This window comes from Pogonomyrmex barbatus, unplaced genomic scaffold, assembly GCF_055798465.1.
Source record: "Pogonomyrmex barbatus isolate J1 unplaced genomic scaffold, ASM5579846v1 scaffold2, whole genome shotgun sequence".
Taxonomy (NCBI): domain Eukaryota; kingdom Metazoa; phylum Arthropoda; class Insecta; order Hymenoptera; family Formicidae; genus Pogonomyrmex; species Pogonomyrmex barbatus.
The window spans coordinates 13,366,015-13,391,988 of record NW_028297116.1 but is presented as its reverse complement, the minus strand read 5'-3'; the positions used below and the strand labels follow the sequence as shown (position 1 = coordinate 13,391,988).

General features: G+C 38.3%; 2 protein-coding genes across 2 annotated transcripts in view; one reads left to right on the top strand and one right to left on the bottom strand.

Annotated features, from left to right (window-relative positions):
- Window positions 1-25,974, top strand: part of Y-y (yellow-y) — a 108,404-nt gene that overhangs the window by 23,251 nt on the left and 59,179 nt on the right. The window lies entirely within an intron of this gene.
- Window positions 2,491-5,386, bottom strand: LOC105428435 (achaete-scute complex protein T3). The gene is made up of 2 exons (XM_011640763.2): window positions 4,221-5,386; window positions 2,491-2,547 (listed from the first exon to the last, which is right to left on the bottom strand). Exon 1 carries the CDS (start codon window positions 5,126-5,128, stop codon window positions 4,265-4,267), a length of 864 nt encoding a protein of 287 aa, XP_011639065.2. The 5' UTR covers window positions 5,129-5,386; the 3' UTR covers window positions 2,491-2,547; window positions 4,221-4,264.

Here is a 25,974-nt window from a genome sequence, read left to right as displayed (position 1 = left end):
TTATTAATTTATGACCATGAAAATAAAAAAATAAAATAAAATAAATTTTCTGCACCTGCAAAATTGGATACAGGTAATTGTACGTAATTTACAATGGTATATGGATGCACTTAAGATTATAATACACGCATAAAATTGTCACACGATGTAAGTTCGAATGGTTATTTTAATTTTATCAAAAAATATTTATAAAAAATATTTATCCGATGTATTAGAAAATTAGAAATATTAAACGAATGCATTAAAGATATATATTGCATGAAACAACTACATATTAGTTTTATATATATTTGGCATCAATTTTAACCTCTTTTTTCTTGTTTTCTCCTTTATTTTGTTTTTAATATTGAGATTATTTAAAATGCTTTAATTTCTAGTTAACAGTATAAATATAAATAACAGTGTAATTATAAATATATTATATAGATAAAAAATTATTAAATAGATACATATGAATGAATGAAATATGTTCTGTAATATGGATTTATAATCAGGATAACATCATAAATAAAATTTTACAGAATTATTCGTAACGTCATTTGTTTTATTTAACAAAGTGTTGTTAAATTTTATTACATATATGTGTTTTTATTTACAAGAAGGCACTGCCGGTTGCGAAACATCGTAGATTAATTTATTCCAGGCGAGTACAAAAGTGTGCTTGATTGTACATGTGTTACTCGTTGAATTTCTTTCATACATAATTTTCACAATATATAATATTCAATATATAACTTATGGCGCAGTGTATAAATAATTATGCTGTCAATAATCAGGTACACGGACATACTCGGATATTATTTACCCGAAAGTACCAAATTTATTATAAAATAATCAGGAATATTACTAAAGAAACGAAAAGAATATATCTTGATCATTGCTACACACATTTAAATTCTTAAGAAAGACAATTGGAAAGACATGCTCAATAGTTTGTTTTTATAATAAAACAATAACAAAGAGACACGTATATATATCTCAATATATAAAATATAAAAATGGTTTAGAGAATAATATTACAAATGTATATAAATAATAGCATTATTCCCTGAACATTTCTTTTAAATATGGCCTCCTCAAAAAGATCTCTAATATGTAAATTTATATAAAATTATATATAATCTTAAACATAATGTCATAGCGCTTATTGCTTTTAATTCATTATTATTGTACTGATTTATACCAATTTATAGTTGGAATATGTTAGATGAACAAAGAAAAAGAATAGGAACTAGATAGTAGATAGAGGTACTTGGTATACAGATTACTCGACTCGTACTAACAGCACTGTGAATAATTGTTATATAATAATATAACAGCACAATTGTAATTATAATGTAAATATAATAATACATATACACGTAATGCCGCTATATAAGAAATGATTAATAATAATATTAAATAATCGAATATATGGGTCCGAACGTCCGAAAAATCTGGGTATCTGAATACTGACAGCATTAATGCTTACATTCGCTAACATAGCCAATGATTCTATAGAATTGCTATAGATTTTATAGAATTACCGCGAATTAATCATTTTAACATATATACATATTTAACATAATAATTATTGTGTAATAATAATATAATGTGTGTAATACAATATATAATACAACATAATATATAAATGCAATGTAATATATATAATATGATATATAATATATATAAAATTATTATTATTATTATATTTTAATGTACAATAATAATAATTTTAATACATGTCGACGGATCTCATTTGGAGAACGACCTCAAATTGATAAATCATCTATCATAAATTAATGAAATCTTTATTGAATAAATTCAACAAATTCATTAAAATTTTTTCAATGAATGAATGAAAAATTTTCAATGAAAATTATATAATTTAAAGAAAACACACACATTGTATAGTATAAATATTCTTTGTGAGGTCATATAAAACTTTTGAATAAAACCATGTTTTTTCATATTGACAATTGATTTTTGATTCTGTTTGTAGGAGTATCAAGATAAGATAAAAAATTTAGTGTGTCATTATGTAACATTTTTACATTTTTTTCATTTATACTATTGTGTTTCTCTTGAAATGATGTTATTTTATAGTATAAAACACATTTTTGTTACGTGATAAGTAGTTAAAAAAATAATTTGAGGACGTTAAGATGGGTGATCATCCTAAATAAATAACTGTTGATAGGCCTACATTTATTTTTGGGTAGAATACGAGAAAATATTTTCGCCGTAATAAATTATGAAATAGGAAGATAACATAATTAAAAATTGCAATGCATTTGTTGTATACTTTCAAAGTATCACTTCTAGTCGTACGCTTCAAAGTTATTCGATGTCAAAGTATGAAACGTAATCCTAAACATAGTACATTTCCGAAATTGTTCTGCATTTGTACCGTGAGGAGGATGACATATTACACGTAGTAGTTTAAATGACAAAATGCAAAATAATATGACTAGATTATAGTTAATGCAACAGCCGCTTTCTCCATTTACCTTTGTTTTCTTTTTCTGTTCATTTTCATCTTTATCCTATGTGCGCCTTCGGTCACTGCTGTAACAGAAAACAGGAAAGAATTCGTTAAATAAGCGTCCAACATTATTAATATATGAGTTAATGATTTTTGTTTGAGTAAAGAAATTAAAGATTTTATTATACACAAAACTTGAATATTATACACAAAACTTTACATGAATCCATAAACGATTCAATGCTTGTATTTTCAACGCAATATCGATTTCTTCGAATAGATTGCGGGTTTCTCGTTGGCAGAGAATGATAAAAAAGAAGTCCTGCAGGTATGCGAGATGGAAGAAGTAGGGGATGATTTCAGGTAAGGGCGGTTTTACTGCATGCTCTTCGTGAGCAAAAGTGAGAAGAAAAGTGGAAAGGAGAGGAGAAGAGAGTGAGAAAAAGAGAGGAGAGGGAGAGAGAAAAAGGAGAGAGAACGTACCGGTTCAAAAACCGACAAACGAGGGACGGGAATATCCTGAAAGATGCATTCAGGTTAAACGCGGCAGACGAAATCGTTCTTGTGAAAAAGAGAGGTGCAATAGGAGGTGGATAAAGAAGGACGACAGGGGAAACGTAAGAGACAGGGATAAGGGAAGATACACATACAAGATATATACATATAGAAATGACGATAAATCCGAAAGTTACGTCCATCAAGATTAAAACTAAACGGGAGCTTCGGGAAAGCAATCGAATTTTCTTCTTGCAATTTGTTGAGGTTTTTGAATTACAAAAAACTCACAAAGAATTTTTCTCAAGAAAATTTTTACGAAGGCTTAATTACTTTAGGTTATTATTCTTTTCTCGCATATTTTTATTTTGGCTTGTTATATTAAACAATTCTTATGAGCAATAATCATCAGTATGAAAAATTAAAACAATTTTTATGTTGTGCCAGTTTTATTAAACGAGTACAGTACATTTCGAGCTTTATACAATGTACGTATTCAACCGAAAAAAGTTCTTCGATGATCAGATCGAGCGACTTGGAAATGCCGCTGAAGGACGAGGGGCGGGGTGGAGTCGGGGAAAAAACGGTAGAAGAGGGACCGACACGTACACACGTATGCGCATTAACGTACCGTGAAAGAAATCGCGGTACAAAAGCGTCGCTCCTCGAATGTATACTCGCTGCCCTTCTGAATGGAGTCTGCGATTTGAATGGTTTCAGCGAGGGTTCGCGCGCGCCATTGTGAGGGGGCAAGGTCACAAATCTACTCAGAAATTTCTTTGAGCTTCCCGGTAACATAGCGAAATATTCCCCTTTGAGCGGAATATACGTTTGACAACTGGCGAGGGTGGTAGGCATAAAAAAAAATATTTTTCGAATAATTGAATCGCGATCGAGTTATCGAATATTCATATGTCGATGACACTTGTATCAATAATAATATAAAAATTAATAATAATCAATTATCAATTCTTGAGTTAATTCTTCTGAAAAAATAAATTTTATATAATAATGTAATATTCATCTAGAAAATAAAAAAATAAATGTAATAAAAATAATTAAAAATTGGAGTAAAGTTATGATTGATACAATACCACAAGGAAGATTCACTATTAACTCACAAAAGGTATTCAAAAAGAAACGACTGACGTACGACTGACATTCACGATTACGTCACGCGATGCAAGGCCGCAAGACTTTGCAACGTGAATGACCTACGAGTTACAACTAAAAGAGAAAAACATCAGATCACAACACCAACCTTCAAAAGGACGTAAAAGTCCAGTAGAACTGATGTTGACATCCTCACTGACTTTGCTGCCACCAGGAGATGACGTCCAGCAACTCCTCGTCCTCCGGACTCATTGGCTCATAATTGTCATAACTATCGGAATGTGTCGTATAAAGAGTGCCAGGCGTACTGTAACCTTGACTTCCGGCTGATGAAGTCTCAGAGACGAAGCTTGGCGTTGGTGAACTCGACGACTCCGAACATGTTGTCGGAACAAAAGTTGGACTCGGATTCTGTCTGAGATGCTGATGCCGGAGATCAGATGACGTACCGTGATGATGGATCTCCCCGCTGATATTACCTCGTAATCTAAGTTCCGCCGAATGATTCGAGTCGGAGCCTATTCCGTTTTCACCTCCGGGTGAGTTGGAGGATGTTGAAGTGGGGGATGACCCGTTGGATTCGGAACTACCGTCATGCTCCGCTAAAAGACGTTGAAGACTTCTAATGTACTCTACCGCCATTCTTAGAGTCTCTACTTTGGATAATTTCTTGGCAGCTCTGGACCCGCCATGAGTACCAGCTGTACTACTTCCTAGCGCCTGCGCCACCGTTTGCGGTATGTGTTGTCTCAAAGTGGCGAATCCGTTATTCACTTGCTTCACCCTGTTGCGCTCACGCGCGTTTCGTCTGGCCACCGAAGCGGGCTGATGTGGTACCGTGCCATAAGGTCCAGTGGCTTGGCTGTAAATCTTGGACCGTTTGCATCCATGTTGTAGAGTACTATTATTGCTTGGTGTACTGCTGGTGGAGACAATCACATTGCCACGATGGGTTTGCGCGGTTGAAGTAGTGTGAAGGCCGTGGTGATGATGCTGCTGCTGCACACTCAGCATGATGGGCAGGATGCTCTCCTCCTTGGGCCCCACTAAGGTCATATCACGGATCCGAATCTCCCCACCACCCGGGAGCAGAAATTGTAGCAGCGCGTGCCAGGCGACCTTCGTGCGACACTACTTGACGTATCGAAGAGAAACTTCTTCAGAGTGAAGTTGATGCGATTCGTTAACACCCCGTAATACGCGCGATTGTGAAGATGAGAAAAACAGACAACAACGTGTGGTTTTTACTCAACCAACCAAAAAGAAAAAATGTGGAAAGAAAAATTAAACGGCACCCTCGATGCTCTCGGTACGATTCTGGCTCCCGAAATGCCTAGCCAATGAGGGTTCGGGGTCTTATATAGCCGGGGCGGGCACGCGCCTATCCCCACACGCTCTCGATCTCGGGTCTTAAACCCCCGTCTTCTCCCTTTCCCCCGTTTTACCGGCCCGCAGTGCCTCATACCCCTGTGATTCCCCACTACTGTGGTCCCAAAGACCCTACGCTGCCCGAGATTCTCATCTTTGAATCTTCATACTTCGCCGCTACTATCCTGATCTGTTTGCCGATTTACTTTTCGGACCACGATGCGTTGTTATCATCACGATAGGACTTATCGTCGGCGTGTGTCGTCAAAGTAGTTGACGGATTGATAAGTTAACGTTAAGGCTAGGAAAAGATAAATCGAAAGATGTGGCTTGTATATTTCTTTTTTATTATATTTGTACATGACTAAACAATTAACGCTCATATGTATAAATATTATACATTTAGCTTGCTCATTTATGAGCGTCCTTTTTATGTTTAAATATAAAATATACATATATAGAATATATCGCGCATTAAAACTCAATTTGGAAATACATATTCTACAAAAAAAAAACCTTTGTTGATAAAAAATTTTAATTAAATTAAAAGAGATATGAAAATAAAAGAATACAATCAAAATTTTGCTAGCAACAAGCTATATCATCATTTTAAGATTTCTGTATCAAATCTGTATTTTGTATAAAAATTTATTTTCAAGGAACGTGAAATTTATATTTGTACAGAGAATAGTTTTCTATACACACAGTCACATAACAGCTCGAATTCAGTAAGGCCCAAAATCCATATGCAATCGTGTGAGAGACACTGGCGCGCACATACGAAGGGTCCGCATCCCCACCGGTCTCGCGGTGTCTCGGGGATCGAAATTTGAACAGTTACCGAGAGAAAGAAAAGCTGGTCCAGAGGTCCGCGTAAGTCGACAGAAAGAGATGGCGAGAGAGCGAGGTGTAGAACACACTGACGAGGACAGAAGCCGCAGAAGAGGAAGAAGAATGATGAGGAACAAGGAGTGGGAGGAGATGGAGAAGCTGTGCAGAAGACGAAGAGGTACCGGAGGAGGGTAAGGGAGCCCGGTGGCACGGTACATACGAGTACCCGAGACGACTGCAACAGTGGGGAGAAACAGCGGCAGAAGAGTATAGTGATGGGCACGACTGCGGCACGTGTCTTCATCTTATATACTTCATTTGATGTAATATAAACACATTGTAAACTGGAAAAAATTAGAAAACATTTTGAAAATTTTAATAATTGATATATTTCTAATTTATTATTTTTAAAGTAAAAATGTACTTGAAAATAAACTTCAAAATTTACTATTAAAAAGAAAAATCTTCGGTGTGTTTCTCCTCACGAAACACCGAATCATGAAAGGGGTAGTGGATGATATATGGGCATATAACTATGTACAAATCTTAGAAAACATTTTTATTTTTCTTATGTACTAAGCTGTCTAAAAGAAATGGAACCAATGATATCGCGTTCGCTGCCGTCACTAGTAAAGAAGACATGTATGACGACAAAGGGGAAGGGGAAGAGACGCGAGCCGTCCTCCCTTCCTCACATTCGTGGCGCGCGCCTACTCCCATCCATCGGCCCTTCCCTCTCCCCATTCGTCCGGTTTTATCCTCACCGTGCGGAGCGTGCGTCTGCATACATGCATGCGTATACGAGGGCGCACGCGTTCTTGCTCGGGCCTCGTGCTTAAGGGCGCTCGTATGGGGGATATACGTGCGCGCATACACGCGTGAGAAGTCGCGTTCCCTGTATGCGTACGCGTCTGTGCGTGTGCGTGCTCGCGCGTGGAACAGGTATATGCTCTCCTCGTTTCTTTTTTTTTTTTCTCCCTTTCGATTCTGGCGGTTCTTCCCATCTCTCTTCGCAGGTCTGTGTTTCTCCTTGTCGAAAGACGACGCGTGAGAGAGCGCTATAGGGCGGTAGGGCCCCGCTGGACATTCCTACGTGAATAAATAAACGTCAGGCGGATGCCCGACGGTTTGGATAGATAATAGATGCGCGCTTTGAAATTTTCGATAAGGACGCGCAGGAACGCGAAAGAGATAACGTCTCGAAGTGCTGGGAACGCGAAATTTAAGCGTGAGACAAATGAAATTTTAATGATCAATGAATAAAATTAAATATTACAGACATTATGGCTGCAAATTTTACGTTAATATAAATTTTATACTTTTTTATTATTTTTCATGAATTTATTTCGGATGGAATTTATCGATATTAATATATTTCTTTTCTAATGATGACAATAATATTTGCATTGCATTAAATATTTGTTATGTACAATTGACATGATAAATAATTGTATATATATTTAATATATATATTTAACTAGATATCCGATTAATAAAAAAAAAATGTATATGAATGTCATTTAATCTAAAGAAGAGAAAGGAATTCGAAGGCATCGCTAGACGCGCGGCGATGACGATGTCAAAGAGGGAAACGGAGAGATCGTATATATAAAGAATGGACGCGGGGTGAAGATTTTTTTCAAGAAAGAAAGAGAAAGCGAAAGTACGCTCGTGATAGTCTTATTATCTTAAACCTCCGAATTAGAATTTATTTCGTAATTATATTCTTTCGAGCTTCTCGATTCTTTCGGCCAAACACTTCGCCGCTAATTACCGTGGAATTAATTACCGTGTCGAGTGGTGAGATGAACGATGCCACGTTCGTGTTCTCCGAGTTAACCCTTGCTGGATACGTCGACTCCTTCGGATGCAACTGCGATTCGAAACACGCGTTGCAGTCGTCTCGCGCCTCGGGCACGGTTTTAGATGTTAGATCGTTCAGATCATTGTCCCGCGCGATCATAGAGATTAGAGGGCTTTCTGGTTGGTCGGATGAAGTATGGACCATGGATGCGCTATGCAGTTGTTACAATTTCTCTCAGCCCTTTTGTTCTCCATCATTTTCACGACGGAGGCGTTTAGAGCAGTTTAGTTCTATAATACGTTGTTGTAATAATATACCAATGCTGATTTGTGTCGATTACACGTTACCACGAACAGTTCGACGAGTATTAAAGTAAAAATGATAATAATAGTTGTAGTTTATCCTCATATTTTTAGTGACTTTGTGTGAAATATTTTTGGTGTGTCGGCTGTATATTATTTATAAATACGTATATATAGTAGATAACTTGTCATTATTTTCGGTATTGTGAAATTAATCACTTTTGTAAAGTGCCTTATTCGAATACGTCATCTACAAAGAGAATTTTTCTAGATCCCTAACTGCAGACGCTTTTATAGTGGCGACAAGGTCAATAATGATCATCCTCGAAAAATCGTATCCACTATAAAGCAAAATGCTTTGTCATCAAAATCATTTATAACAATACAGACATCGAGTAATAAACTTCATCATGGACATATGACAGCGCGTGCTTTTATTTTTTTACAAATCTCAAGTGTCACGCATGGATGTAATATCGGACGTAAGCGCACAGTTTATATAACAATTATAACAGCACATTTTGCTGGCAAATCTAAAAATTTGACTAGATACAGATCTGAAAATGATTTTATTGGACCTTCAAAATTATTATATACGATGTTCAAATTGATTGTTAGAAGCATTTTAGAAACATTTTTGCAGTATTATCATCATATTTAAGTGTTCTACAAAATAATTTTGATGGGCCAACAAAATCGTTTTCAGATCTGTATTTAGCCAAATTATTAGATTTGCTAGCAAAAGTGTTCTTTCCATGAACTATTAATTAATAAGAAGCAATTAATTTTGAATAAGTTTTTAAATTTTAATCATTTTTTTTTTTGTATCAGTTATTAATTATATCATCGAAAATGTGACGCGTTTCTCACAATTACAATTACGATTGATAAAATTAATATTGTCGTAATTAAATTCACAAAATTAGATCTGACATGTGCGACACAGGTTTATCACGAAAGTATGTGTTTTCACATGTCGGCAGGTCGACACCGGCTCGCATATGTAATATACAAATACTTCAGTGTTCTGGAATGGGCAGAGAGTCGAGAAGGGGCAGTTCGAGGGAGAGAATTTACTCATGCATACGTCTATTTCGTGAAGGGTCATGTGGGGTTGCCGAACAGAATATAATCGGCGACGCATATGGCGCGCAAACGTATGTAGGTATTGGTGCGTGAACTAACGTACCTCACATATGTCGCAGCAGGTTGGCCGGATACCGGAGCTGCTGATTAATTCATTCATTATCAATAGCTCGAAGATTTTTTTATGCTTTTTAAGAAGCGAGATTAGAAAAATTTTGTGCAATTTATTAGAAAATTAGGAAGATGGGCTATGATTGATAGAGCATAATAGAATTAGAAAATTATCGAATTAATTACTAAATTAGTTAAACGTTAACAATTAATGCATAAAATAAGACATGATAATACATGATAATACATAATACATAATTATTAGTTTATTTGGCAAATTTCTTGACGAGTGACGTTGTTTAATTATAAACAATTTATAAGAGAAATGAGCAAGAGGAATCAGCTGATGTTTAAAGAAGCTATATAATCGTATTGAGATATTAAATGCTCGGATAAATGGTGAGCGTTATTAAGATGGCGCCAATTACTATAACTCCGGGAAGCGCATATGCACTTATCGTACTGTAATTAAACTGCTTCTGCACGCGTGTGTTAACGGACGATATGCACTTGTTTAAGAGACGAGTAAAATTTTTTGACAAGGTAGTACTTATTGAAATTTATCTTCCCAACTTATCCTTCTTGGATCCCATTTCAGAGGAAAAGAAAAAAGAACAGGGCAAATTTTGCCGTAACGAATTAATTTATATAAGATAAAATGCCATCTTCATGAACGTTTGTGTATATTTTTATCAGGATATAGCTGATAAAAATGAGAAAATATTTTTTAAGAAGTTCATAAAAACGTCCTTTAGTGATATATCTTTATCATCATGATTGATATTATTATGTTCCTATAAGATTAACTTTTAAAATCAAGAAATGCGGTATATTAACATAAAAATAATATTAACATAATATTAACATGTTGTAATATTAACATAATATTAACATAATATATTAACATAAATCGAGAGGGATTCTTGAATCCGGCGTATTTTGAATTTGTCAAAAGCTGAGACAAGTACATTATTTGCGTATTATCGGGGGATACCAGCATTCGGTGGATCGCGTACGCGTGGAACGTTGCAATTACCCCGGCGCGACGGCGCGATGCTCGCGCGAGCGAATGCAATTGCTGTGACGACCGGCGTATAATCCCCCTGTTTAAGCATAAAACGACAAAGGCTTTACGGCTCCATCGGCCGTCGCGAGCGCATCGCCACGCTGATTAATGATCCACGACACGTTCCACGTGAACCGCCCGGTTGCGGTTTTCCATGTTTCCACGCGAGCAAAGGCCTTGCAAAGGTTTTATCATTGGCAATGCCTTTTTCGCAAACCGACGCATACACAGCGCGCATGACGTACAAGAATGAAACGTAGATACATAGATTGTGCCTTTGAAGATTGCGATTTCAATCCTTCGTAAAATGTAACCGTTTAATTATAATATTTTTATTGTTTAATTATAATATATTTGAAACTCATTACTCTTCTTAATGGAAAGTAAAATAAATAATAATAATAATAATCATACACACTATACGGAGTCTTTATATGGTAAACTTGCATTAGTAATCGTCCAGCTGCAATTACCCGCATAGATAATTAAGATTTTTCGTGACGATTTGACGTAAAATATCTCTTATTTTTAAGTTCATTACACGCACGTGATAAATTCTCTTTTCTTATGCTGTTTGTAATATAATACAATAATATTGATAATAATTGATATTGCCCATGTTAATAAAACCAATCTAAATGCATGTAAATATCCATTGATTTTTTTTTTATACATGCAATGAAGATTTATCTTTAATCTTGAGATTCTGTTCAAGTACATGAATGAGGCAAAGTAATGCCATTAGTGAGATCCGCGTTACAATCAACATATAAAATGATTGAGATAAGAAGCGATAATTTAAATAATCCATTTGCGTCTTATTACACGTTGGATTCGCTGATGCATTTCGATTAGCGTGATTTCTTCTCTCACCTCCATCACCGACTTTGTACGTAAAGATACTCGTAGAAACGGTTTTGTCGCGAGATCGAAGATCGCGGATCAACGATCAGCACGGCGATTCTTCTCGGTGAAGATTTATCGTGCGAGCGGTCCCGTGTACTTTGGCATAATCCCGAGGTGGACCGGCGTCCTTCTGCGGATCATTCGACGAGTCATTTTTCACGTGAACGCACAAAGGGAACGCCATACAGGGGGAGGACACGACGCGCGCTTGCAGACCTATCTGGTTAGGGCTATCTGTACATCGATGGCGGACGTCCCGCAGGAATTTTTCGTGCCCGACAAAAGACGGAATCACGATTCTCCACAAGCTCGGTCGGCCGTTGAAAGGTTCTCGATCGAGAGCTACCGTTGATCGTCGCTGATGATTCGAGGCGGCGATATCTGTCGGGAAGGATATCAGGACCGGCTACTAAATGCTACTAGTGAGAGTTGATGGTCTTTTTACAAGAGAAGCTTGATTGGCCGGCAATATTTACATGAAGAATATTAAACGATGAATACAACCTTTAATTTCGATCTATTCTCAGCAGCGCCTTTTTATAAACGAAACCTTGAAAAGGATACTTAAATATTGATAGCCGTACGTGTTTCCTTTGCCGTTCAAAAATTGACATCTACGATGTTGCGTCATAATACTACGTTCTGTACTGTCACGTGGTTACCCTTCGACAATGATTCCATTCAGCTTTCTATCGCGTCACACTTTATCGCCGGCTAATATTAAATCTCGTTTGCACGCTGTTAAGATTAGGAAGAGAGAGGAAACTAAGGTCGAACGTCAAATTTGAAACGCAAATTCGTTTTATCGCCCACAGTTTTTGAAAGTCCTCAAACTTAATACATTATTCTTTCTTCTGTCGATTTCTTCATAAAGATTCGCAAACAAATGCCCGCTGTCTTTTGGGTCGCTTTACGATCTTCCAGATTTTTTCAGACGACCGAGGGTGAGTTCTCTCACCATGAAGGGAAAATCTATACCTTGATATACCTGCTACCGAATACACCACCGACACATTGGCGAAGGGCCAGCACGGTTTTTTGACGACGCTATCTAAATTGTCGCTGGTGCCCTTTGGCAACCGGGTAACACTCTTCGAGCCGAAGAATGTCAGATATTCCAAGATAGTCTTAATTACAAGCATCGAGATTGAGCAGAAGTCTACCTATCTTCATCTTAAAATCCTTTCTCCTGCGCGGTGGTGGTCCACGACGTTGAAGAATCGAATCGTGTTTTTACGCATTAATCGATTAAATCCCGAGAGACCTTGAATACATTAACTGGAGAACAAGACACCGTGCGAGAAAGAAGAAATATCGGTAGACCTTTCTCCTTGAACCGCGCCGGATATCGGCAACGATAAAATATCACGGAGATGCATTCACCGATTGAAGTCTCATTCACGCCATACGTGTATTTGGCGGCATCGGGGAACAAATCAATTTATTTTTCATCTGAATTTACTTTTTAAACCTTTTCATATTTAATTTAATCCTAAGTTTACCATATATCAGTGAATCGCAAAATAAAAATCGCAAATCGAAATATCGATAATCACAGTGGGTGATAATTAATTACCATTTTCCTTAATGCAAACTAATAGAACCATATCGTATTTTTAGTCATAATATATCTAAATTTAGTCAGTTTCAGATTGCCAAGATTAATATCATGGAGAATTGCACATGCGAAAAGTACTGCGTAAGCAAATTGCAGTGTAAGAGTAGCTTCTGGAACGAGCAAAGTAAACACGCGCGCCGGCCATACCACCTACAATTTTCCGTCTGGCTCCTATTATGAGCTCTCGGCACGCGATTCCACGCGCGCCTCGTTGACATGCAAATATCAAGCAGCTGATGACGACCGTAGCGATTCTCACAGTTGGGTGCGAGGGATGCAACAAGACTACGTGCGTATCGTGTGCCTGTGCGTGTGGCAGTGTTGCGCGCGCGCAACGTGGCGCGTTTCCACTTTCACGAAATGACGTGGTCTACCCTGAGAGGTCGGATGTGCAATCCCCCAGATGTCAAGGTCTCGCGGTCAAGGACGCGCGCACGCGAGCCCGCTCGTTGTACCTGTGACCCGCGAGAGTCTGGGGCCTCGGGGCCCCGGGGCCCCGCCGTGCCGCGCCGGTCTAACTTGGCATGACTCGGGGCACCACTAGCGAAGAGGGACGACCGGGGAGATAAAACACTTAAATATCTCTTCTCTCTCGCCGCCGCCGCCTCCCGCGTGGATAAGCAGCGATCGCGGTTAATAATAAAATGCTTGGATACGTGTGCGCACCGACTCCTCGTACTCCCGTGTGGCGGCAACACCTGGTTATAAACGTGCGCAGAAAAATACGCTGGAATACGCTTGCTTTCCTGGAGGCTTCCCTCGTAATCATGATAGATGGATAATCATGTTTCGTGTCTCCGGCCGAAATTTGAACAACTGCTAATTATCTAGAAGATACTATGACGTGAATGGATTTTGACTCACGATATAATTGTAAATGTTATACATCGTTTATAAACTCGTCTCTATATCAATGAATCTCTAAAAAATATTTCGAATTAAAACATGTTCCTATTGTAACCATTGTGATTTTTCTTTTATAATCTATATATATATATATATATATATATATATATATATATATAACGAAACATGATAATATATTAAAATAAAAGAAAAATTTAGTTTTTAAAACTAATATTTTTTTAGAATTACACACAGAAATAATTAAAAAATTTTTTTCTATTATCCCTATCTGTCTAGCATAATTGCACTTTAAACAAATAAATAGCATTTTTGTTCTTTAATATAATAATTATCTAAAACGATTATATTTTAGATTGCGGCAAAAATTCAGGGACTACTTATAAAGTTTGTGTTCCAATGTAATTAACTTTATCGCTGTGTCACCCCGAAACACTGCGATGTCCATTCGTGCAGAAGGTACAATCGATCCACGAGTCGCACGCAAAAAAGCGGACCCTGTAGAGGGTGTCCACTGTTCCGAGGTGCTAAAAACCTCGATAATCTCGGCGAGTAATAACGAAGGACAAACCCCAAAAAGGATCCCCGAAAGGGGGCGTGCCAAAAAAGATACCAAAGTGCAGGCCAGGACTCGAGAGGAAAAAAAGGATAAGTACGAGTTATAGGTAAGGGGAAAGGAAGAAGAGGGCGTAGGGAAGAAGAAGAGAGAGAGAGAGAGAGAGAGAGAGAGAGAGAGAGAGACCAGAGAGAGAGAGAGAGAGAGAGAGAGAGAGAGAGAGAGAGAGAGAGAGAGAGACTATGAGAGACTCAGAGAGATTTTGAAGATAACAAGTACGGCATGCGCTTTTTCTTCTTTCGTTTCTCTTAGCGCCAATGCCCCGTTAATTATACATCGCCCAATCATAATTATCTCCGGCAAGATAATGAGTCGATTACGAAGATGGCATCAAATGAAACACCGATCGGTTTTTCCTCATCATTTCATTATTGTTGCTTTGTCAGATTTTGTACATTTGACTATCGATAGTAATCACTAAACTATAAATATTTTTAAGAAGAGAAATGCTCATTTCACATATTTTTAAAAACTTTTACAAGCCTGAGACATTCTTGTAGAGATTTATCTAGCTTTCTATTTACTCAGAGTGTTTCGTGATTGTAAGATGCTGTAATAAAAATTATAGCGATAGATTTCATCAAACACTAATTTTTTTTATATGAACCACGTATGCACGTGTAATATACTAGACGAAGGAAGATGTTATGAGAAGGAAAAAGATGAGAAAGCAATTGAAAATGAACCGGCAGGTGGAATTCGCACAAAATTTATTAGCGGTCGACTGGCAACGTGTTTCGCGAAAAGTATGCAGTATGCAATATGATATGACGTATTGTACGTATGATACGTACAAAAAGAAAGGTCTAGCAAAAAACTTTTATGGCAACCGAATTGCGTATAATAATAAAATCTTTCAGTTTTAGTTACTTTGGCACAGTACAACTCGATCTCTATATTTAAGTCTCAATATCTATACACGGATTTCCTATGTCGCGAGAGACGAGCGCTTCTCTCTGACATGCAAGGACGCCGACTGATGTTATTTCATATTGTTTGTATAAAAAGCGAAGCTTTCGCTTTTTACGAACAAAAAGTGTGTGCACGCCACGGATTTACATACATCTTGAAACCTGTTTTACACGTTCGCACGAGTAACAAATTGCGGCGTTATTGCACCTTTTGTTGGACAATTCCCGAATCAGCGAATCGTTAATCCGCTAATATTCAACGATATAGTTCGTACAATAGGCTCGTAAAAACGACATAGATATTGCGGTAAATAAGATTTCCTTTCCCAGACTTCCTCAAGAGACAACGCTCGCGCTATTCGGAGTTCTACAATTTACAATTTAAGCGTCGTGTCGACGATAAGACGCGTGTTTCTCCGTCGCTTTTCATGATCGCTGAAACTTTTACGTCGATTACGGCGAGAGATACGAGACGACACTTTGAAGATGCGGGCCTTCGAGGCTACCATTACGATGAGCATGGCAGCTGCCGCCGCGGTCTCGAATATATATCTCGATACCTATGGGTACCGAATAGTATATAAGCTATTCGGTTTACAAGATATTGATATTTGACAGAAGACCATCCAATCGACATTCTTCATATTCTTCGATTGAGAAACGTTGACTGATACAGAAACACCTGCGGAAACATGTCGCGTGTTTTCTTAAATGTTAATTTGCATTTAACGGTAAGAGATTGATTGAAGGGGAAATATCCCATCTTGTTAATAGCTTTCAATCGTATTGCAGATAAATTCAATGAAGGCCTGAATATCGAACGATAAGCGATACGCTGGTGAAGCAATCGGTTTCATTTATTAACACCTTTGGAAGCTACCTTTCGGTTAGTTCCGTCATTTAAAATTTTTCTTGCGTGATGGAGTGTTATCGAAATTATCGAAATTAGATAGAAAATTTGACATAGAGTATAACATTCGGAGGATTCTTTCGTGCTTTCTCTTTACCGACATTACAAGATATATTTCATTGCCGTTACGAGAGATACGCATTTAATTATGTCGCAAGTAACATATCACATAGTAATATGTATATAAATCTTTATATTATAACGAGATAAGATTGTAATGTTAATAGGGCTATTTGTCATCTGAATTTAAAATGTCAATCCATATATATTATATTAAAAATAGAAAATATATATTAGGAAAAATATTATATAAAATAAAAATGTAGCTAATTTTTTTAGGCATGTAAAAAACATATCTGTATTATAATCTTTCTTTCTAAATATTATTCTCTTGCACTCTTAATCTGATTTGTAACTTTTACGTTGATGACATCTGGTTTAATGCAATTTCGTAACGCAAACAGAAGAGAGAAAAAATATGTCATATGCAAAATTTGAAAATATATTGATGACACGCACTCTCGCGACACACGATTCGGAGCGTGCGAGCGCGTGCTCCATCAAGATCACGCATGCACGCACGCGAAAAAAATTTCGTGCATCAGAATTCAACTTTGTGCGATGCACCTGCCTACAGTCCAGGAGCTCGTTTAATGTCGTGCGTTACGTCAGAGTGAGACTTTGAGCGAGGTCCTCACTTTGAAGAAAGGACCGACATGTGTAAATACCTACTCTCTTTGCAGAGTAAAGAGAAAGATGAGGAGAGGGAAGTGAAAATAAAATTTGCAAACTGTCATTAACCCTGTCGAGACTGATAATGTTATTTAAACGTATATAAAAAAACACATATTTCTAAAGAAAATATCTCAATATTTTTTGATATTGTTTTCATTTTCTCTTCTTTTGATACTGATTATCTCTTGGCATTCTTGAAAGAGCAGTCACATCGGGTGAAAGCGCAAAATACGGAATAAATTAATTTAAATAGCAGAGTAAAGCAATTAAACATGAAAATTAACAATTTCCATATTCAATTTACGTTCCGCACCTGCGTCAAATTAATTTTTGTCTTCTAACGCTTCGAGGTAATTGGGTTGTGTTCTCCATCACATACCCGATACTCGAGGTCACATGCTAACAACGATGGATGTGTACGATCATCCGTGATAACGCGTTTGGAATTCTGTCTAACTGTCCGGGGACAATTTCAATTCTGAATTTCACTGCCACCTCTTTCCCGCAAGTTTCCTCCTCCTTCTCGTCCTCCTCTTCTTCTCGCCACTGAGAGTCCAAGAAGTTAGGCAAGGTGTCGACGGTGGCCGTAGGAACGTTGGGAGTCTGCCAAGCTGCAGGTGACGAGTCCGGTGGTCCTCTTTGGCGCACGACTCCGCTTTGATATGCGTGCATGCGTGCGTGTCACCGTACATGAAGAAGGATGGCGGCAGAATATCCAGCTCGTCGGCGAGAGGAAGAAAGAGAGCAAGATGGACAGGAGACGAAAGAGGATGAAAGTAGAATTCGGACCCGCGCGACAGAGAGAGAGAGAGAGAGAGAGAGAGAGAGAGAGAGAGAGAGAGAGAGAGAGAGAGAGAGAGAGACAGAGAAAGGAAAAGGGTATACAAGGGGAGAGAGACGGAGGGGAGAGAGGAACCGGGGAACAGGAATGAGGCATCGTGGAAGCGAACCTGTAAAATGGTATACGAAGAGAGCCGAGGCGGCGGAGGGCGCGTGGCAGCGCCCAGCTGCAGCTGCCGTTTTCGTCGTCCGCATGTGCACGCGAGGGGCCCGAGGTTGGCGTTCTCTTTCTCTCCCTCTCTTTCTCCCTCGATCCCTTTCTCTCTATCCATCTTTCTCTCGGTCTCTCCTTTCCCGTTCGAGTCTTACGCGCGCGTGCTCGCCCGCACGCCGCCGGTGCCGTGGCGCGCGCCAACACTCATTAACGCGAAACTGCGGCGGCGCGCGTACTTTCGCGCGGATACGCGCGACGGAGACGCTCGTTTTGCCTCTCGCTCCTCTCGCTTTGCCCATTCCTCATCAACTTGGAATTAATATACGGCATTAATTTGCAAATGGCAAAAATCGGATGGCTTAATACGACGTCTTAATGAGCGGCCTTATAATCGCTGAGTTACGCGTATCAGTAAATATATAAAGGAGGATTATTAATGAATCGCGATAATTATACGACGCGTGTCCTTCGTGTATGCGCCATGCGGTGATATTAAATTGTTAATTCCGCGAAACGTAACGTAAAGGATAACGTCGAGTCTGTTTTAAACGATGAGAAGTTTCATGGTATTTCATGCTTACGCGTCCTGCGCAGCTTGGTTTTGCTGCTTTAAGCGCAATGGAGATTTCGGCGGAATGATCGCCAACTGTTTTTTATAACGGTAGTTTAATCATTACGGACCATCCCGATATGTTGCTTGATGAATTTTGCAATAACCCGAAAATATTTAGCAATGCATGCCAGGTGAGTGTCTTAATGCGTTATATATTTATATATAGTTGTCGATATCTTGAAAATTGCAGCGTTTCATAATAGCAAGGTTAAAAAAAAAACATCGTTAAAATTTATATCTTTGTGTGAATGATTGATAAAACTAATTAATACAAATTAATTATTTTTATCAATTAAATGTGAGTTATCAAAAGTTAGGTAACGTAATATAATATTTAAATGTTTCCAAGAAATTAGATATATGAATAATAAATTGGAAATCATTATAAGTTTTTATTTTATACTTTATTATGTTTAATATTGTCGATATATTGTCGATATATTTGTATAATATAAAATAATTTTTTTATATATCTAAAAAGTTTTTATTTTATATTTATGTAATGTTTAATATTATCGATATATTTGATGTATAATATAAAAAATTTTTTTTTCATATACATAAAAAGAGAGAATGCTCGAAACGATAGATCAAATCGATGATTATTAAAAGAAGCAGCATCTTTAAATTAAGATAAAGTAAAATATAGTAAAGGTACCGTTTTCGAAAGACATGATATTGCTGTGTGGAATCCGACAGAGAAACTTTTCATGGACACCTTAATTAAGACGAAGCAGCGAAGACACATATGTCTGTATACTCGTAATCTTGATCATGTGGCCTTATATAAGAAAGTTTTAAATCTTCTCATGTAATTATTTAATCCAATCTTATGTACTTTCATTTGTAGCTTCATGCCGATTTACATTTTCTGGTCTTGTAGCTGGTCGTCAACCGTTAGCTTCTCCGAACTAGCATTCCTGAACTTATGCAAGGCATCCTGAAACAAGCAAAAAATTATTTCGTAGCTATATTTAGAATATATTTCGCCGGATCAATAATTTTTTGGTTAAATGGAACTGTTGACATGAAAGAAAGATGCCCGAATGAGAAGTATTTCCGTGGCGAAAAAAATTCACGATCGTATCGACTCACCACAAGACATGAATATTAGGATAGTACTAAATGGATGTCTACGAAGAGTATAATGACAACGGAACATCGCTTCAAAATGTAATATAATACCAAAGTTATAGACTGTTGTATTAATTTCGGCATAGGGAGTACACGCAGTGTTTTTCGAGATAAGAGCGGGCAGCTTCTGGCGGTTTTTATTCGCTGTTCACGCTGAGAGGACGAGAAAGGACGAGGAATTAATTGGCAAATTAGCGATGTACAACGTTAACATCCTATCAAAGAGCTCGTAACCTCCTACGTCCCTCGGTCAAATTAGTTAAAACTTCGCTTTGCCACAGCCGAAGTTCGGCGGTCTTTGAATTTCGCTTTCTGTGAACACGCGCGTGCGTCACGCGCGTGAGTGGATTGTAAATAAAAGATCTTATACTTCGTATCGGAGGATCGAAGGTTCTTGGCAAGCCTGACGTAAGCCTCGGCGAATCAGAAGCGATTCCTTGCCGAGGACATCCCGGCGGTTTCATTCTTGAATTGTATAAAAAATATGAATGAACCAGCTACTAAATAGTCGGATAGTCTGCCATTACCAATTAGAATGCCATCAGGGAACTTTTAGCCATAGCCTCTACCGGTTGGATGTAAAACTAATGTGAATCGATGCCGATATGAATCATCCTTTGTTGAGGGAGATAATTTTTTTTATTTATTATAATAGCCGCATATAAAATATAATTATATAAATATAATTAAATATAATTATTTTCGCGCGTGTACTCAGAAAAAATTCATAAATTTTAATAATAAAATCTTAATGTGTGAATAATAGCGAGAGAAAAAAAGTGGTACTTGCCACGTGAGCTGTCTCCCGTTGTGAATATATTAAAATGCAGCATCTGTCCATCTAACTAATGTTTATTAGAAATGGTTACCGCTATGTTCTCGATGACAACTTTCACAAAACATCAAAAGTAATTCAAGAATCGTGCATAAAATTAAGAGAATCCTTAATGTAAAAACATTCTCTATTGCATACCTTTAACTTATCAATATGTTTTGCATTATCTATTTTTTTTTCAATCGGGATTGAAAAGTGAGTCAAAAGCGGCAATTGCAATTTCGCGAGGCAGACTTCTTCGCCCAAGCTACCCCGTTGCTTCGCATCCGGCCGATTGTGATCGGCGGGCAGAACACCTTTTTATGACATCCCTCGTGACGCGGCGACGATCGTTTATCAATGCGAATAATGATGACGGGAGTTTTGCGTACGGGCACACAAGTGTCCGGTAATAAAGCCGCGGCAATAACGATCCGGATCTGGCTGGCTCAATGGCTGAATGTGAGGAATTGAAAATAATAGCAGGGTGGGTGGGTATTGTTCACCTTCAGTGTGCTCATTCTTTTTTGCGAGCTTCCCCCGCGTTTCTGACATGACCGAGCACTATGCCGAGTTCTTGGTCAAATTCGAGGAGGAGTCGTTTAAATGAACGATCGTCTGACCCTAATGGAAATCAAGTACATCGTGTTGAAAAAAAAATATTTATTTAATCATTGAAGCGCCCTATCCCGCTCTAAATCTTAAAGTTTATTCTCTAAAAATTTTTATTCTTAGTATTCAAATTATGTTGGGAAAAGGAGGAGAAAGAGAGAGAAATATTAGAGAATTATTTACTAATTTTATATAATTTTGCAAAAGAATTTAAGGGAAAGATTCGGGGAATTAAGTTCTTGCAGGAATATATTAGTGTCACTATGTAAGAAAATTTTATCGTCTCATTATTCTTTTTTTACAAATTTAAACCTTTCCTTGTTTTTTTGTCCAACAAAACTACAAAAGTAAATCCGTCTGTGCCGAAATTCGTGCGCCGTTCAAGCCCTTCGTATATTAAGAAACGTAACGCTTTTGCCTGCTGTAAAAATGTCGGCAGGAGCTAATATGGTTCCCAAATCGCGGGATCCGTATTAACATGTATTTTTATCTGCGAGAGCAGCGCAAAAGTAATTTTATTATGCAGAATTGGACGCGGGCGTCGCAACGATTCTCTCGCTTATGCAAAGTAGCGTGTGAAGTTGTTGCAAAGTGTTCCTGTGTCAACATCGCGCGCAATATATTTCCAGCGTCGAGCTATAACACCAACGCGAATCGGCCCGAAGACACGGATAAGATTGTTTCTGTAGCGGTAAAATCGCCGTATCTCAGGGAATAACCATTAAAGAATTAAAGAAGTGAAATCGCTTCGAGAGTAATCTTCCACTCACAAACCCTCCGTAAAATATCTATTTTACAGCATTCTTTCGTTAAGCCAGATGAGAAAAGATTTTGAAAATATCTCTCGAAGTCCTTACTTTAGCTCTTTTCGCGAAAACAGTTTCATAAATTCGACTTATTATTCGATACACATTGTAATGATTCATTGTAATGATTTCTAACCGATATATACTATACTCCGCGATCATTATTACGCCGTTAGCAGTTTCGTAGAACGTAGAAGTCTCGACGTCGTTAGATAAATAAAGTGTACATTCGTGTACTTGATTCAAGTGTGTGGCACGCTACTTACCGCGGCTCGCACTCGTAAGATTCCCAGGCGCGGTTAAGTGCGCGATCGGCTTAAGTAGAACGTGGAGACACGCGAAGAAGAGCGAAAGGAACAGCAGCGTGAAGAGAACGCCGGCGTGAGTAGAGGGGATCGTTGGCGCGTGGCTCCGATCGTCCCCCTTGGTCCCTTGACTCGCCCGCCGATCGCCGACTCGCGCGACTGTTCGAAAGGAGACGGAGATAGAGAGAGGGGGAGAGAGAGAGAGAGAGAGAGAGAGAGAGATGGAGAGAGAGATGGAGAATGATAGGGAGAGAGACAACGAGAGGGAGGCAGATGCCGTGGTGCTTCTTTCGGGTCTGCCTCTTACCCAAGGCGGCATTGAAGGCACGAGAGAGGAGCGCCGGCACCAACGAGAAAGGCTGTATAAGAGGCAAGCACCTGCCGTGGGCGCACGGTGTTGGACCGCGATCGCTCATAGCGCCTGGTCCGTCTGCCCGGTTGGGCCCCTATGCCCACATCTTTGCCCACCACGAAAAATCATCGGCTAGAGAAAGAGAAGAGCGCGACACACGTGTACCTGTCGCATAAAGTAGCCGAGTCATTAACTAGTCTCCCTTGCCTCTCAAGGGCCCCGTTTCCCACCCATTCTGATCACCGTCACCGTCGTGTCGCCTCGTCGTGTCCTCTCGGGCAACGATAACGGTTGCGATCAAAGACGATTTCTCGACTTTCTCATCAAGCGAGCGGGAACGATTTGGTTGATTTTGATCGAATAAACACGGCTAAGCATCGATATTGGCAAATGTTTTATTTCGTCTTTTCAGGAAGTACATTTGTTTGACTGAAAAATACGACTTATCTCACTTTACAAATCTGCTGATGCATCTTACGCAAAATTCCGACATATAGACAGCTGTATATTACTTTGTAACATTTACTAATTTAAAAATCGTAGAAATTGATGAAATAGATTAAAATCTAATCTCAAGCTGTTGTCCTGTTTGAACAAACTTCCAATACGGAATCTTGATTTTCAATGCGGATAGTCTGTGGGCTTTATCGAGATAGAAGTTTAATCAATATAATAAATTTCTCTGAATAATTGGCAGTTTCAGATATCGCATTTTTCAGTCTTTTTCGTTCATCGCTGCGTTCGTCATTGCGTGAAACATCGTGTCAATCTCGCACGAGTCAACGAATTAAGAATAGATAGGTGAAAGATAGATTGAAAGATTAAAGATTGATGGCCACGATGGGAACATTATCGTTAAACAAATCGACGAAAAGAAAGGAAAGAGAAAGAAAGAACGATGCTAGACTAGTCTGTGTAGTGGATAGTCAATGATGCCCGCATGATGATCGAACTGAAGGTATAGAAGACAAGAGAAAATGGAGGAAGAAGAGGTACATATAGTTGGTGATGAAGCACGATGCATAGATTGGCAGTACTAACCCACTGAACGCGATGTCCGGCTGCATGAGCTGGAGACTAGTAGAATTTTTCTTCGCGACCGGTCTAACAGCGTCTAGCTTTAGTCTGACGTCTCGAGGATTCCCCTTCTTCTCGTCGGGACGAGACGTACGTGAAGGAACGTTCAACTATCGTTGATTACAACGATATCAGATGTGAACTTGATGACATGTCCCTCGGCTTTTATTATCTTACATAATTTAGTTGATAGATTAGTCTACTTTTATTCAACTTTTCATTATATAACGACAAGAGATGATTGAGATTTGATAAGAATGCTTTTGACGGGAATAATACTATGTATTTTTTGATGTTTACTTTCTATAATCAAATTAAAAGTTTCAATCGAACTTTAAATTTCTTTTGCATCTTTTCTTTCGATTTTATGCGCGCGTATCGTTTTACGTGCCGTGAGTCAACTCGCACATTGCGACGCAGTAGAAAACAAACGACCATCGGAGATTCGATCAAGAAGGGTGATGAGGAAGGGTGGCGCGGATTGTGGCGCCTGTTCTGATTATGTCTGATACCACCTGCCCCCCGCAGGTGGCCGGCTGTCGCACGATACGAGAAAATTTATCCTCGTGCTCGTAATCGGTGGACAACTAGAGAACAACTGGTCAGTAATCGTGCTCCGATAGTATTATGCTATATATAGCTCAATCCTCGTGATCACACTTCGTAAAATCCGATTACCAACAATCTTATTGCACACGGTTAAAGTACATAATTAATTCTACAGTGTCGTATTTTATTCTTAATAAATAACGTGAGATATATAATTTTGATCGATCAGGTTATGATTTTCTTAAAACGTTTTAACACATAAATGTATATTTTAGGTAAAAAGAAAAAAAAAAAATATATATATATATATATATATATATATATATATATTTTGTATCATTTAATAAAATAATAATGTATTTTTTTCTTTATATACATCTATATTAATTTAAAAAATAATGACATTGTTTTTAGATATCAATTTACCTAGCCAAAAAAAGGGAACGTGTACACCGGTGTCAATATTTTGAATTCTAGGAAGACCTAGATATCTCTTTCAGTTTGTTTGATCTGCTTTTATCACTGACCACGGTTATATACCGATGCAACGGTCCGCACGCCGATATATACATTTTTCCCCTTTACTCACCCTCGTTTTCCCGGCAATCACTTATGCGGGAGTAGGCACCTGGCCACCCCCGCACGCGCTCTTATCCTTTTGACCACCTTGTCGGGATCTATGCATACTTGCACACGTGTGCATACTTGCGCATGTAATCCGACATATGCTTTCCTTCGACAAAAGCGTTGGTCCCTTAGAGCTACGTAACCATCGCTTAAAGAGTTGTAATTTAATTTATTTAACTCGTTTAGCTTTCACATAGATATTTACACACATAGGTATTTTGATTTTTACTAATAAAAAATTTAATAATATATCTTAATTTAATATAATAACATAATATAATAACATAATATTAAAATGTTTAAGATATATATATATATATATATATATATATATATTGTATAATTTCATGCTTTGTAATTTTACAAAAAATATGATATATTACGATATATTTTATGAAACAGGCTCGCAAATAATAGCTGCAGAAATTCATTATTATAAGCACTTATGGCCGCTCGCGTCTTTTCTTCCAATTGTCAGCTACTTGTCCAATTAACGCGTCGACAATGGCCGGTTAATAAATAACGATAGCTGGATGCTATCGAGAGCCATCGAGAGATCATCTCGCGGACAATCGCTACGAAATCGAAGAAAACGAGGCGCTGTTGAGCGAAACTGCTGAGGGTCCGGCAACTGACAACCGAGGCCAGAAGTCATCGGCAAACAAACCACGGGGCATCCTCCCGAAGCCCTGATACTCGTCTGCATGCATGCTGGTACGCCGTGCGACCACAATCGCCACTTCCGAAGGAGAAAAATCCGAGGTAACGATCGCGGCAGATGGGCGAGTACCCATACGCGCATACGCGCGCCATCGTCTCTTTCGACCGACGCATAATCGTCAATAATAGATGCAGCGAAGGTGTATTCAACCCTTGCTCATGGGCCTACCG